At 55.5% G+C, this 12167-nt stretch overlaps 2 protein-coding genes across 2 annotated transcripts; one reads left to right on the forward strand and one right to left on the reverse strand.

Annotated features, from left to right (window-relative positions):
- Window positions 1-9492: 9492 nt before the first annotated feature.
- J7T54_000585 (uncharacterized protein) lies at window positions 9493-9807 on the forward strand (the record flags this gene model as incomplete). The annotated part of the gene is made up of 1 exon (XM_051504421.1): window positions 9493-9807. One exon carries the CDS (start codon window positions 9493-9495, stop codon window positions 9805-9807), a length of 315 nt encoding a protein of 104 aa, XP_051363939.1.
- Window positions 9808-11067: 1260 nt separating this feature from the next.
- Window positions 11068-11835, reverse strand: J7T54_000586 (uncharacterized protein; the record flags this gene model as incomplete). The annotated part of the gene is made up of 1 exon (XM_051504422.1): window positions 11068-11835. The coding sequence occupies one exon, from the start codon at window positions 11833-11835 to the stop codon at window positions 11068-11070; it is 768 nt and encodes a 255-aa protein (XP_051363940.1).
- Between the last annotated feature and the right edge of the window lie 332 nt (window positions 11836-12167).

The following is a 12167-nucleotide window of genomic DNA, read 5'->3' on the forward strand; positions in this document are numbered from 1 at the left end:
GCACCTTGTTTCATACATTTGGTCAGATCCACGAGACACGGGCTGTCTCGACATTTCTTCTCTTTACTTACATCTTTCTGCCGTTGCCATTTCGAGGGCCCATGGTTCGGAGTGTTTTGCATTATAGAAGTTGCAAAAAGAAACAAGAGTTACTCATGCACGGCGTTTGCCCCAAAAAAACCGACGAGAGGTGGAGGGCACGCCAGAAATACATAAATACCCAGACTGAGGTCGTCACCATCGCCTCGCCAAAAACTCACACACAAAAAAAAAAGGCATCGAGAAAAGCAGGGCAACGATCACGATGGGGACGAGACAAAACAACAAAAGAGGCACACGTCACACGTCACATGAGAAAGGGGAAATAGGTACCGCCATTTCCGGGGCAGAACGGCTGGCTGGCTGGCTGGCTCATATTTTAATAGCTGATGTGTACGATAGAAGGAGGAAAGAGGATAGTCGTCGTTGTTGTTATCATGGCTCAGATTGGTATCTCTGCGTGGAAAAGACGGAGCGCAGCAGCAGCAGCAGCATTATCATCATCATCAGCAGTGGAACTTTTCGATAGTGGAACTTGGCCCTATTTACCCCAAGTGTGTGCCTGAGGAGGAGGTTCTTTGTGGGTGACATGTGCTCGTGCGTGTGCTTGAAGTTCTGGATCTGACAATGAGCGTTTCGTCCGCGATGGTCATATCTCTCACTGCATTTGTTGACATCCATATATTATTGTTCGCACCGAGGACAAGGAAGAGGGTCGTTTGCAACATGGTACCTGCGCCACCGAACAATAAGTCATCGCATTTCTATGAAGGAAGGGCATCCTCCTTGCGACGTGTGATGTATCTCTCGTATGGGATGCACCGATCATGCACACTCGACGCACATGCGGAAGTCGTCGCAGCCCGCCAGGCCCCAAGAGGATTGCATCGTCGCATGCATCGGTAATCCCATTCATGCATCTTTCTAGAATCCTGTTCCTGAGCATGGAGCCCCTAGCAGTCTGGGCTGTGCAGTGGACTTGTGCCGGAGTACTTCCCTCCCCCTGGCTGGGGAGGACAATGCTGCTGACCTTTGTTCATCGCAATGTGATTGATAAGGTTGTCCCGCTCATCACGGGGCCGCACAGACAACTCGCCGTTCGCTCACCTATCAAGTGTCACATCGCACCGTCCGTGCAGTTTGCTTGCTTGGCTCTCCGTCTCACCTTGACGCTGCCGCTGCCGCTGCCGCCGCCGTCGTCACACCGTCTGCCGTGTCATACGTGCCGGGCGCGCAAAGGATCCCCTTTTGCAGAGAAAGGTCCCTAGTTGCGTGTATTTGCCCGGCAAATATGAGCAACAGACGGAAGACTCTGGGACGATCGCTTGGTCTCCCGCTCTAGTTACCCTCTCCGCGTGCAACGGGGCGCGCAAACGGGGCGGGAGGACGAATTGAAGCGGCGGCCCGAGGCCAAAGCTCCACGGCAGAGACTGTCAGGTTTTTCTGCAAGCTCGGACGTTTGCTTATCGTCGTCGCTATTGTTGGATCGGCGCTGCCGAACAATGGCAATGGGGGGGTCGCATGGCAAAGGGGGGGGCCGTCTCTTGTGTCAATAAGCAAATCGCGCCATTGACAATGGGACGCCGATCCCCCATAAGCAGAAGCGAGATCTGATCGAACTAATTCAGGCATGGGAGATCCGCCCCCTCCCTCCAGGCCAGTGCCCCCCCTTTTGTCCGTCTCCGTCCCGTCACATGACGAGATGCAGCTGCGAGAGTGCAGGCGTAGCGCCATGCATGATGGGACGCCCTGGTCAGGCAATCCCTGAATCTCTCTGCCCATGTAAGAGGGACATGGGAGCATCGTGGTCGGTCCATCAACTTGCGAGGGCGCAACATACAAGGAGCTGAATACCATATAGAAGCATGGTGATGCTTCTGTGCAGTGAAGTGACTGCCAAGTCCACGGGGGGGCTGAGCAGATGGAAGTTACGCACTGGCCGGCTGACGTCTGTCGTGGTCCAAGTGCCGTATCACGGACCGCTGCCGGCGCCGTGCTACGGCCAGCCTGAGACGTCTGGCGACGTGCCGCATGGTCCACCCGCTTGAATGCCGCACTGTCAGAGTCACCCCGGACGAACACTGTCTACGGTGAGCACTTGCATGAGCATGGTGGCCTGGCAGGAGTCGACGTTGGACAGTCCCGGGTACAGGGCGACGGCGTACATGTCAGAGTTGATGTGGTATTACACTGAGGTGAACTTGCAATCGCCAAGGACGGAAGTCTTGCATATGAGGTATCCTTGGAGTCCACCGCTTGTCGATTCTGCCTCGTCTAAGCGCGCCAGGACTGTCATCCCACAGGGTGGCCGCCAATTGCAGGCTTCTTTCATCCAACGGGCATTTCGTCATGGCTTTGCGTGCGAGAAGAACCACCCTCGTTGGTCAAGCAAACCCTTGACTCCCTTGTGAAATGCAGGAGGTCGCCCAGGAGGCCAGGCGGCCGAGTATGCGGCCAGGTGGCCGCATGGCTAGCCAGGCACAATTGTCGGCAGACTACTTCAGCCATCACAAACCGCAAATGAATCATGGTCAAAGAGACAAACGTAAAGCATCCAAAGAGCAAGTGTAAAGGAGTGAATTAGACCCAAGACGCAAGGCGAAACGTGTGCTGACACAGTCTTCTAAGATTCCAGACCACCAAGCAGATCCTCGTAAAGGCGTCCCCAAAAAGAAGTGAAAATCGTTCAACATGTCGCGAGACCACAAAAAAAAATAATAAAAAAAAGGAAAGAGAAGGAAGAATTTGCCAGGTCCGCCTTCGTCGTAGATAGGGCCACAGCAGTGTCCATCTGGGTTCCCGACCCATCGTACAGGCGTGTTGCGACCCAAAACCACTTGGGACCTGGGCTTTCGGACTTTGAGCGTCTTCAACATGAATTGGTGAGGCTCGTCGGAAGCACATCATAGCTTCGTGTGGCGCCCCTTGATGCTTGGGGGAGGAGGCGGTGGTCTAGCGCAGACTCTCGGTCAGTAATTGCTCTGTCTAAGCGGAGAATACGACAGACCTACTGCTGCCCTGCTTTGGGGCATTGGGGTCGACCGCAATAGCCTGTCCAAGTTCTGGCGGGAACGTATTCGGTCTTGGAACACGTGCAAGCGGCTTTTGGCGTGGATGTTTCAAGAGTGCAGCCACACGCCGTCCAGTGCTCGGTGCTGATATAGAAACACATGTTTGCGAAAAAAGTCTTGCTTGGTATGAAGAAACTGTGGGCTTGGTCAGGATGTGCGCCTATGCCGTGACCGACGGGGGAATCATACCAGATGACTAGTTCAAGATTCGGATCGAGGGATGGATTCAAGTGTAATTCCGCTGCTGTAGAGATAATGGATACCGAGAGACTGAGGAGACCGCGAGATGAGAAGGCATCAAGAGCTGTTATATAGCCAGTGAGTGACACGGGCCCGTAGGTCTGGGCGTTGGATGGAGGTTCCAGGAAGGTATGCTGCCCCCTCTCATTGCCACGACTTTCCAGCAACGACGGGAAGGGGGTAAGTTAGTGATCACGAATTTTTCCTGTTCCACTGTGCGAGATGGACCGACCGCCTGCAGTGGCCGTCGTTGGTTGAACGCGCTTAAGCGGCTGTCAGTGATTGCCGGCGAGATGAAGAAATGGAGGGCGTTGGTCCGGCCGCGTCGATGGGAGGGCAGGCTGCGGTGATTCCCGCGGTGCAGCACGCATGGACCGTCAGCCGGACACCAACAAGTGATGATGACCAGTTTGGATTAGGTAGGCGAGCAGTTGCCTACCGTTGGCGGAAGACGCGGGCGCATGCAGAGCCTGGCACGCAATTCCGCATGGCAAAGCCTAAGGTAGATACGTAACCTAGTATCCCGTATGTATGCTGCTGCGTGGGTTGATGACTAGACGCGAAAAAAATGGGGGGAGCCAACACGCGCGAGATGATGATGGGATGGATGTTGATGGAAATTGTGACTCGGGCCCCTTTGGTGTCTGCTGCTGCTGCACCTCGTCTGTTGGCTGCACCGGGGCCCGGGGGGGCCATGGCATGGCATGGCATGGCATGGCATGGCATGGCATGGCATGGGGCATGTCCAGCACCTGCCCAGAGCTTCCACGCCAGGAAGATGCTTTCAAATCGGGTCTTTCAGCGTGCCTGAGCCCGTGCGGGAGCAACCAAGCGCGATGCCGCTGGTGAGCAGCTTCACTGCGTACTTTTGGCCTCTGCGTGTGTTCCTATGCACCATCACGACGTGAACGGGGTCGCATGCGCCTGTTGGAAGAACCCACGGGTTCCATGTGTACCGGGCAAATTGTCTAGCGTGTGTACCTGCACATCCACGGGACGACGGTTGCGTCGGTAGTGCAATGGGGGGCTGCAGTGCTCGTTGCCGTCTCGCATTCAGTCAGGCCCATCTTGTCACGCTGTCGAAAGAGTTTTGCTGTGCATATTCCATGTTGGCCATGTGCCACAGGCGACGCCGGTTCAAGGCCAGCTCCGCAAGGGGATGGAGGATGCAGCCTAGCACGCACATGCCCAAGTGTGACTGACTGACTGAATGACTGACTGTCTACGCGTGGTTACGCAGCATCTGTCAAGCTAATTTGGCATGGACGGGATAGCCGTCTCCTCCGCCAACAAGCTTGGCTTGGGGACACCACGATCGTGTTGAATTGGTCACCCAACAAGTGTGTCGCATAGGTACGTATATTGCCATTGCGTCCATGGTACGGATACAACAACAAGTGGAGCCATCCCGTCGGAAAGGCGCCTGCTATCGAGACATTGCGAGCCGTGACGTGAGCCCGCATAACTAGATCAGTGCCAGTGTGAGCAGAAGGCAAGACAAGGCACAGATCACTGATAGAACTGGAAAGCAATATGTCCACCAAGGGGCGGCACAAGGCTCAGTCAGGCCCCGAGGCTGCCACTCAAGGCCCCTTTGGAGGCCGATTCGCAGTGGCAGGGCTGATCGGTTGGGCCCGCGCCTACCTTTGTGTGTCGCGCTTTGCCCAGGCGATAAGGCAAAGAAACGACAGATCATCAAGGGCCCACAACCGTGCTTAGGAAAAGAATCTGAAAAGTGCGCATCGTGATGGTCTAGGAATGGGCCCCTCCGAGGGCGCATACTGGACGGTTGATCTACGTGTACTGTGTGAGCTCATGGTTGGAGCCTCCACCAGAATGAGCGGTGCAAGGCACTCGAGGGAAGTTTGAATCTGCTACTGCAATTTGGCCAAATTCGATCGAGTCTTGCTTGTCAGGTCATGTCTGTGCGGGCAACAAAGGCCTGAACGGAGTGTTGGTTGCCACACAATGGTGACAGTGGCCATTGTATGGTGGTGTGCGTACGTAGTAGCATCCGGGTTTGTAAGAACCGGCTGTTCCTTGGTCGCTACCCAGAATGAGCGGATAAAAGAGTCCAGAGTCAAGGCCCGGCCCCGTTTTCCGCGAGGCACATCAGCGGAACGAGGTAAACGTCAATCGGGAGATACTTCACTTCTCACTAAGCCAAGGATGTCACCTAGTATCGACTGGCCTTTACTTCATTCTTCTTGTCATGGCTGATGGCAAGGGCAGGAAAGAACATCAGCCGCACGTGTTGAGAACTTGAGTCGCGGACAAGTGGATGTTGGCAGTGGTAAGGCTGGGGCGCTCGCTGGGCGCATCGATCTGCCGTTGGTCAACAAGCAATAGCGCGTCCAAGTCAGCAAACCGGAGGCTGTTGGCGGCGGGCCTAACAAAGCGCGCCAACAGTACGTCTAACTCACAAGCGGTCATCCGACAGGTATGCTCGTGCTCAGAATACAGTCCAGCATGGCCAGCCAGGTAGGTAGCTAACACCGACCGCTCTCTAGTCCAGCGGTTGAAGGGAGGACTAACGGATCACGGCAAAGTTCTTCTTCCAGGCCATGTTGTCGGCAGGCATCCGTCGTTCAGTCCAACATGGTCACTTCACCGTGGAGATTTGACACTGTTGGAGTTGGGAAGTATCAACGCGTGTATGCACGTCCTGTTCGTAGACGAGGTGGATGTAACACTGTGCACATGGCACTATAGTTCCGCTGCATGCACAGTGCTATCACTGTACGGGGTCAGGGTCCGTCCATTATGCCTTCCCCCCGATCTCTCTACTCAGCAGGTCATTGTGTACCACCTGCCTCAGCTCCCGTACAAGTGCCTTAATCTCAGGCACGCAGTTTGCCACGACGAGCTACCTACAAATGACAGCACTGTAGTCTTCTCACGACCGTTGAACTTGACGTCAGCGAACCAACCTGCAATTCAACGTTCAGCAGCATCTCGAGCTTTCATCATGGGTACGCAGTGATGCACTACATATTACGCAGGCGCACCAACGACTCAGACCATCCCCGACGGTCGGTGGCCGCGGCATCACGCACACCGTCTACATGCAGTCAAAGGTCACTACTCAAGTACGTGCTGCATTGCTCTACAATACCTACTGACGATCTCGCTGACTGGAGGTGAAGATGACTTGACGCTAACAGATGTGCGTGCCTGACAGGGATCCATCCTAAGCGCCGGTTCCACAGCAAGTGCGGCGTCTGTGGGCCGCTTTTCTTTCAACTTCAACCGCTGCGCGCCTCGACTTCGCATCACACTTGTAAGCGCGATGCTCGCGGGTGATAAGAGCCGCCAATGGCGCATCTGTCCCATTGCTATGCGCCGCCGCGCCAGCACGACGAGACGAGGCTTGAATCAGATGCAGGCCTGACCTCGACGATCTGCCCAAGGCATTCTCGCGGCCTTGCCTGTCGGGCCCGTCTCATCGACCGCATCTCTTACCGCCGACGCGATGGAGTCGACGGACAATGTGGTCACCCCCTTTTCGGCATGAGGGCTCTCGAGAACCGCACCGGTCATGGCGTCTTCCAACAACTGTTGCCAAGCGCATGCACAGTCAAGGCGCCATCCCTAGTCACCCGACCGTCGTATCGAATCAGGGCGTCGCGGCAAGCACTATCGGCATGCCCCATGGTGTTGCAATACCGCGCGTCTCACGCTCGACGCGACAGCGGCTGTTGCGCTTCCGCACCATCATGATCATCGTCACGATGCCGCCCAGAAGGCCTAGGCTCGTGCCGAGATGGCTGGGCGGACACCAAGGGGATCGCCCGTCCCGCGGACGGCCTCATGCGACCACATCTGCAACCCTCTCAGGCTCCCTGCTCGTCAACGTTTCGCATACAGTTACCAGGACGGGATCTGGGATCTGCCCTGACCCTCCTCATGCAGTCTGTACTTACCCAGACTAGGGCAAGCACCCACCTCGCAGGTGCCTTTCCTGCAACCCGCGCATACTATCACGTCCTGCACTTGCCAAGGGTCATCGGTGCTCCCGAGGCACCCTGGCACATCTGCAAGCGGTCAAGTGATTGCAATCACGATGGCCCGTGCTGGTATGATTAGTGTGATTGTAATATGCCCCGGATCCTGAACCCGCCGGGTCTGCGCTGATCAAGACGGCAGGGAACGCGCGGGGACGAGCTAGAGAAACCTTCTCATACCGAGCCAGTAGATGGCTTCGTGCGTGTACGCAGTCGAAAGAAGACTCGATGCTGGCCCGAGTGTTGGCCCTGGCTATCGGGACGAGTCACAACGGCGCCTTGCATCTCCTAGGCCGGTGTGATTGGGACCTTGGCTTCTGCAGCAATTCAAATGAGTTGCTTTAGGTCACTGCATTGCCCAGAAATTCATGCCTCCTGCCTGGCCTTGGACCCAACAGGGCCGTCGTCCATGACGCAGAGGTGTATGCGCAGCTGTTGTTCGATGCTTGACGAGGACCAACCCCCTTTCCCTGCAGCAATCCAGGCCCCAGGAACAACATCCGATCATGCCGGATCAGTGGCTGGTGCTGGTGCTGTGATCAGGCCGTTGGGAAATTGCCTGTGTCGAGCGTAAAAGGGCTTGGAACACTCAGCTCGGGCCAACCGTGGTGTGTCCGTGAGTGTGCCTCCGACAATACCTCACATCGTATACAACACACAAAGGCGCATGCATCCCTGACAACGGCCGGAAACACCACACAGGGCTCACCTTTGTGTGTATGGGACAAGGTCTGCAACGTTGTTTCGATACAGGTACAGCTGCGACTTGATGGGGCTTATCACCAACGAACCTCCTGGCTGACGCACGGGTCGAGTCATGCCTGTCCTGCCAGGAACTTGAGCAGACTTGGTGTGTGGTCAAGCTGGCGAGACCTGGTCCGTTGTCGCACTTCTGATTCTCTCCCTGGGATTCAGGCGTATCGTACTCTCTCGATCAAGTTGCTGGCGTGTTTGCTTGATCAATATTCCTGTTAGGGATGGGGTCAAAATCGAGCATAGCCATTAGCCAATAAGCACCATGAGACCGAAGGCTGCACAAACTAAGGTTTGCACTTTCGCACAGCGGTTCATGCAAGTGAGAAGCCTCACAGGCCCAGCGGCATTGCGTCAGGTATACTGGGAAATCCACGACAAGATTCTGATCGAGGCTCGTCACGACGGCTACGGTCGGATCTGGACGTCCGTAGGCGAGTCTCGGCGAACACATCGAGATGCTGTCGCAGGGTGAAGATAGCCGGAACGGGGACTGACGGCTTAACAACGTAGCTACTGCTACCCCACACTTGCCTGGCCTACCACTGGGGCCCAGGATAGGATGCTGTCCCAAGCGGGAAGAGTCTCTGGCCCGGATGTCGTCGATGATGGGCTTTTCGATCCCGATAAATCCCTTCCGAGTGTGGCCGTCACCCAATGAAAGCTTCGCTACCCCAGACTTGGCACGGGAACATGTCGTGGATGACGGGCGGCAGAGGCTCAAAGTGGAGTAGCAGTTCCTGGTTTTGATAAGACTTCACTCGTTGAAGAGAAGTTCGGCCTTTGTCTCGACTCCCGATTTGTCTCGACTCGTCTCGACTCGGGAAGTGAGACTCTGTACGGCTGTGTCAGACTGAAGTCGGCGGAGAGGGGCAAGGTCACCCGGACAGCCGAGATTTCACTGCGCGCTTTCGAGCTACTGTGACCCAGGCCAATCGCGCGCCGCACGTGAGTCCACCTCGTCTTTATGGTACCGTCGTATCAGCAAACCGAAACGCAAGAAATGGAGAGGGTGGGTTGTACGAGAAGATTTGCTAATGGTCGTTGATCAATCTGGGACAGCGACATGCTGAGCTGGCCAGCCCGCTGGCCGATGGCTGGCATGTGCGGCACTGGAGTTGGCTAGCACCATACCTGACCGCGCCCTTGTCTCTCTTTTTTTTTGTTCCCTTATCTTTCTTTCCCTGTGGGATGTGGCTCCTCTGTACGTTCGTGGGGGTATGCTGCATAGTCTTACAGGGTTTACCTGAGCTATTATAAAGCCGACCCTCTGGCTCTCGCGCGAGCTTGCTCCCTTGCTCGCTCCGTCTCTCATTCCCACTCTTCCTCGCAGACATTATCCTCTTGATCGATTTTGCCTTCCAGAGCCATACCCAGAAATCAAAATGTCGTCCATTCCATCCTCCCCCGTCGTCAGCGAGTCAACCTTCCTGCGCTTGACGCCTGATGTCTTCGTCATGGCAACGCTGCCCACACCTTTCCTCTGCCTTGCGCCCGAGAGGTCACCATCTTACCCTCGCAAACAAACGGCCCGTCGCATGTCAACGAGCTCTGAGGATTCGTCCATCAGCAATGCGGACCATGCCATCGCTCGCAAAGTCAGTGCCTCCGCCCCTGGTTTCAAAATCCTCAAGCTGGGTCCCGTTCACTGGGGCGAGCATCTCGAGGAGCACCAGGACGACTTTCACAAGAATGAATAAATCTGTCGCACGTGCATATGATGCTACAAACACGTAATGAGAAAAATTGTCGGAGTTTTGCTCTTATTTGCGCACAGTTGGATCATGGATGAGCGTCAACAAGCATCCAGCGGAGTTAGCGACGGATGGGACACAAATTAGCATCTCTGGTTATAGTTTTCTAGTAATGAGCGATTGAAAACTAGGCTCTCTTTCTTCGTGCTTTCTCTCCTGTCTCAGCCGTCTCTGTACTGCTGGTCGGTGAAAGAACGTGCAAGTATCTCGACAAACGATTGGCACGCGTATACGTACAACTCACGAGTGGGGTTTCGCGTCTGTTGAGCCGTCCTGCCTGCCTCTGGGTAGGACAGTCTCTCACTGCCGTCTCATGGCAAAGGAGTGCCACGGCTACGATACTCTGCGTCGGTCATGTCTCAGTGTGATGTCAACAATTCCTGTCATGTTCCCATTGATTGGCATCACGGCTGGCGTCGTGGGGGAGTCCAGGCGGGGTAGCCAGCTGGTTGAACGGTTCTCATTCTCGTATCTTATATGAACAAATCAGCTTATATGGTTGCTGGAATTATTTCTACAAGACGAAGTATATATAGTTTCTCGCTGGGACGGGCTGGTTACTTTGATCGCATGGTGTCACGCTCTGCCATTAAGCCCCTCGCATAATAGAGGAGGGGCGGCAGATCGACCATGCAGGTCCATATCGATTGGGCATCGATATTAAATGACTTTAAAAACGATCGGATCGGGGCAGTACGTGGCTACGTGCTACATCCGCCTCTCTTGGAAATAATCGGCACGCTCTGGGGCTTGTGCACCCTTGCCACGGGCGAGTATGTGACCCTTTCTTCCTGCTGCACTCTGCCTTGTTGAACCGGCTGTTGTTTTTGTTGCACGTTTTGGTGCAGCTGCACAGCTGCCGTGAGTAGAATTGCTCTCGTCTTGGTCCTTGTACAAAGCCGGTGCTCAGATCTGGAACTGGGCGGGCGAACCCAGTCCAACAGTAGGCAAGGCTCCTCGTCCTCGTCTCGTAGCGTCGACCAATACCTGACGTGCATCGCCCGCAGGCATAGCTCAGACTTGATAAAGCCCTCAGCAAGCGACATGGCGGGTCAATGACTTGCGACTATTGTCGAACTCTGGCAGCTGTAGACGTTGCTTCGAGACTCAAAGACATGTTTGGATGAATATCAGTGCCAGTTCAGATGCATTGGCGTCATCTCCCGCCATGCTCGATTGTCCATCACCTGACAAGTTGCCTGCCTCTCAAACCACCTCGCCGTCCTGTCCAGCGCCTGCCTGCAGCACATCTTGCCACCGCACCTCCACCCACTTGCGCGACTGCGGATCCTCTTCTCCAGAGTCTTTGTCGTGATAACGACACCAGCCGAGGCTATGCCTCCTCTGGATGAACAACCTTCCGCTCCTTAGATCCGGATCCGCCAGTAAGTGCAGCAGCGCGCGCAGCGGGCCGCCCTCCTCCATCCTCCTCTGGTTCAGCACCACAAAGTGCCGCGCGGAGACGTCCGTGTGGATGTACACGTCCACGCGCTCCAGGCTGCCGTGTAGAATGAGCGAGGTCAGGACGGGCACAATGTCATCCGTCATCCACCCGCGCAGCCTATCGACGGTGAGGGACAGCCAGCGGACCTTGTCGAGGGCGTCGGTGGAGCCGCACAGGAGGTCCCGCGCGATAAAGGTGCGCTTGACGGAGGCGTACTTGGGTCCGCTGGTGTCGAGGTAGAACTCCTGGTCGGGGGCGTAGAGGAGCGAAACGCCCAGCGAGTACAGCAGCGGGTGGGCAAGGAGGACGGACAAGACAAAGGAGGGCACGACGTAGGTGGGCGGCGCGGGTAGGGAGATGATGGGTATTGAGGATGGCGGCTCAGGCTGGAGGAGCGGTCTGAGAATCTGGGATAGGATCTCGGGTGGTAGGTCGAAGAGGTGAAGAGGATGGTGTGCCTGGGACATGATGTCGCTTGTCAAGACAATCACGAGTTTTCGAGCGAGTGATTCATCAAAGAGAACGCTCATGTGACGAGGTGGGGTAGAAGGGTGAGCTGACACATCAGACTTCACTTCACAGAGCTCTCATATAAAAAGGAATTCTTCCAGTCCATTCAACATCATCTATGCTAATTCAGTTCCTCCGCATCGCCGGTGGACCATGTTCCGGCCCTGCTTCCTTTTCTCCCCTACTCTCATCTTTTTCTCCCCGCCCAGCAAACCGCCAGCGCCAGGTCGTCATGACTCATATCCGTGGTCGACATGGGCATCAAGCATTGCGTGAGACAGAGACGCAGAAATGTGGCAAGAAAGGGAATTCAAAAGGAAGATTGAAAACACTTGATTCTCGTGCTGTACCT

Source organism: Emericellopsis cladophorae (genome assembly GCF_022114955.1).
Source record: "Emericellopsis cladophorae strain MUM 19.33 chromosome Unknown NODE_9_length_645218_cov_115_098568, whole genome shotgun sequence".
NCBI classification, from domain to species: Eukaryota; Fungi; Ascomycota; class Sordariomycetes; order Hypocreales; family Bionectriaceae; genus Emericellopsis; species Emericellopsis cladophorae.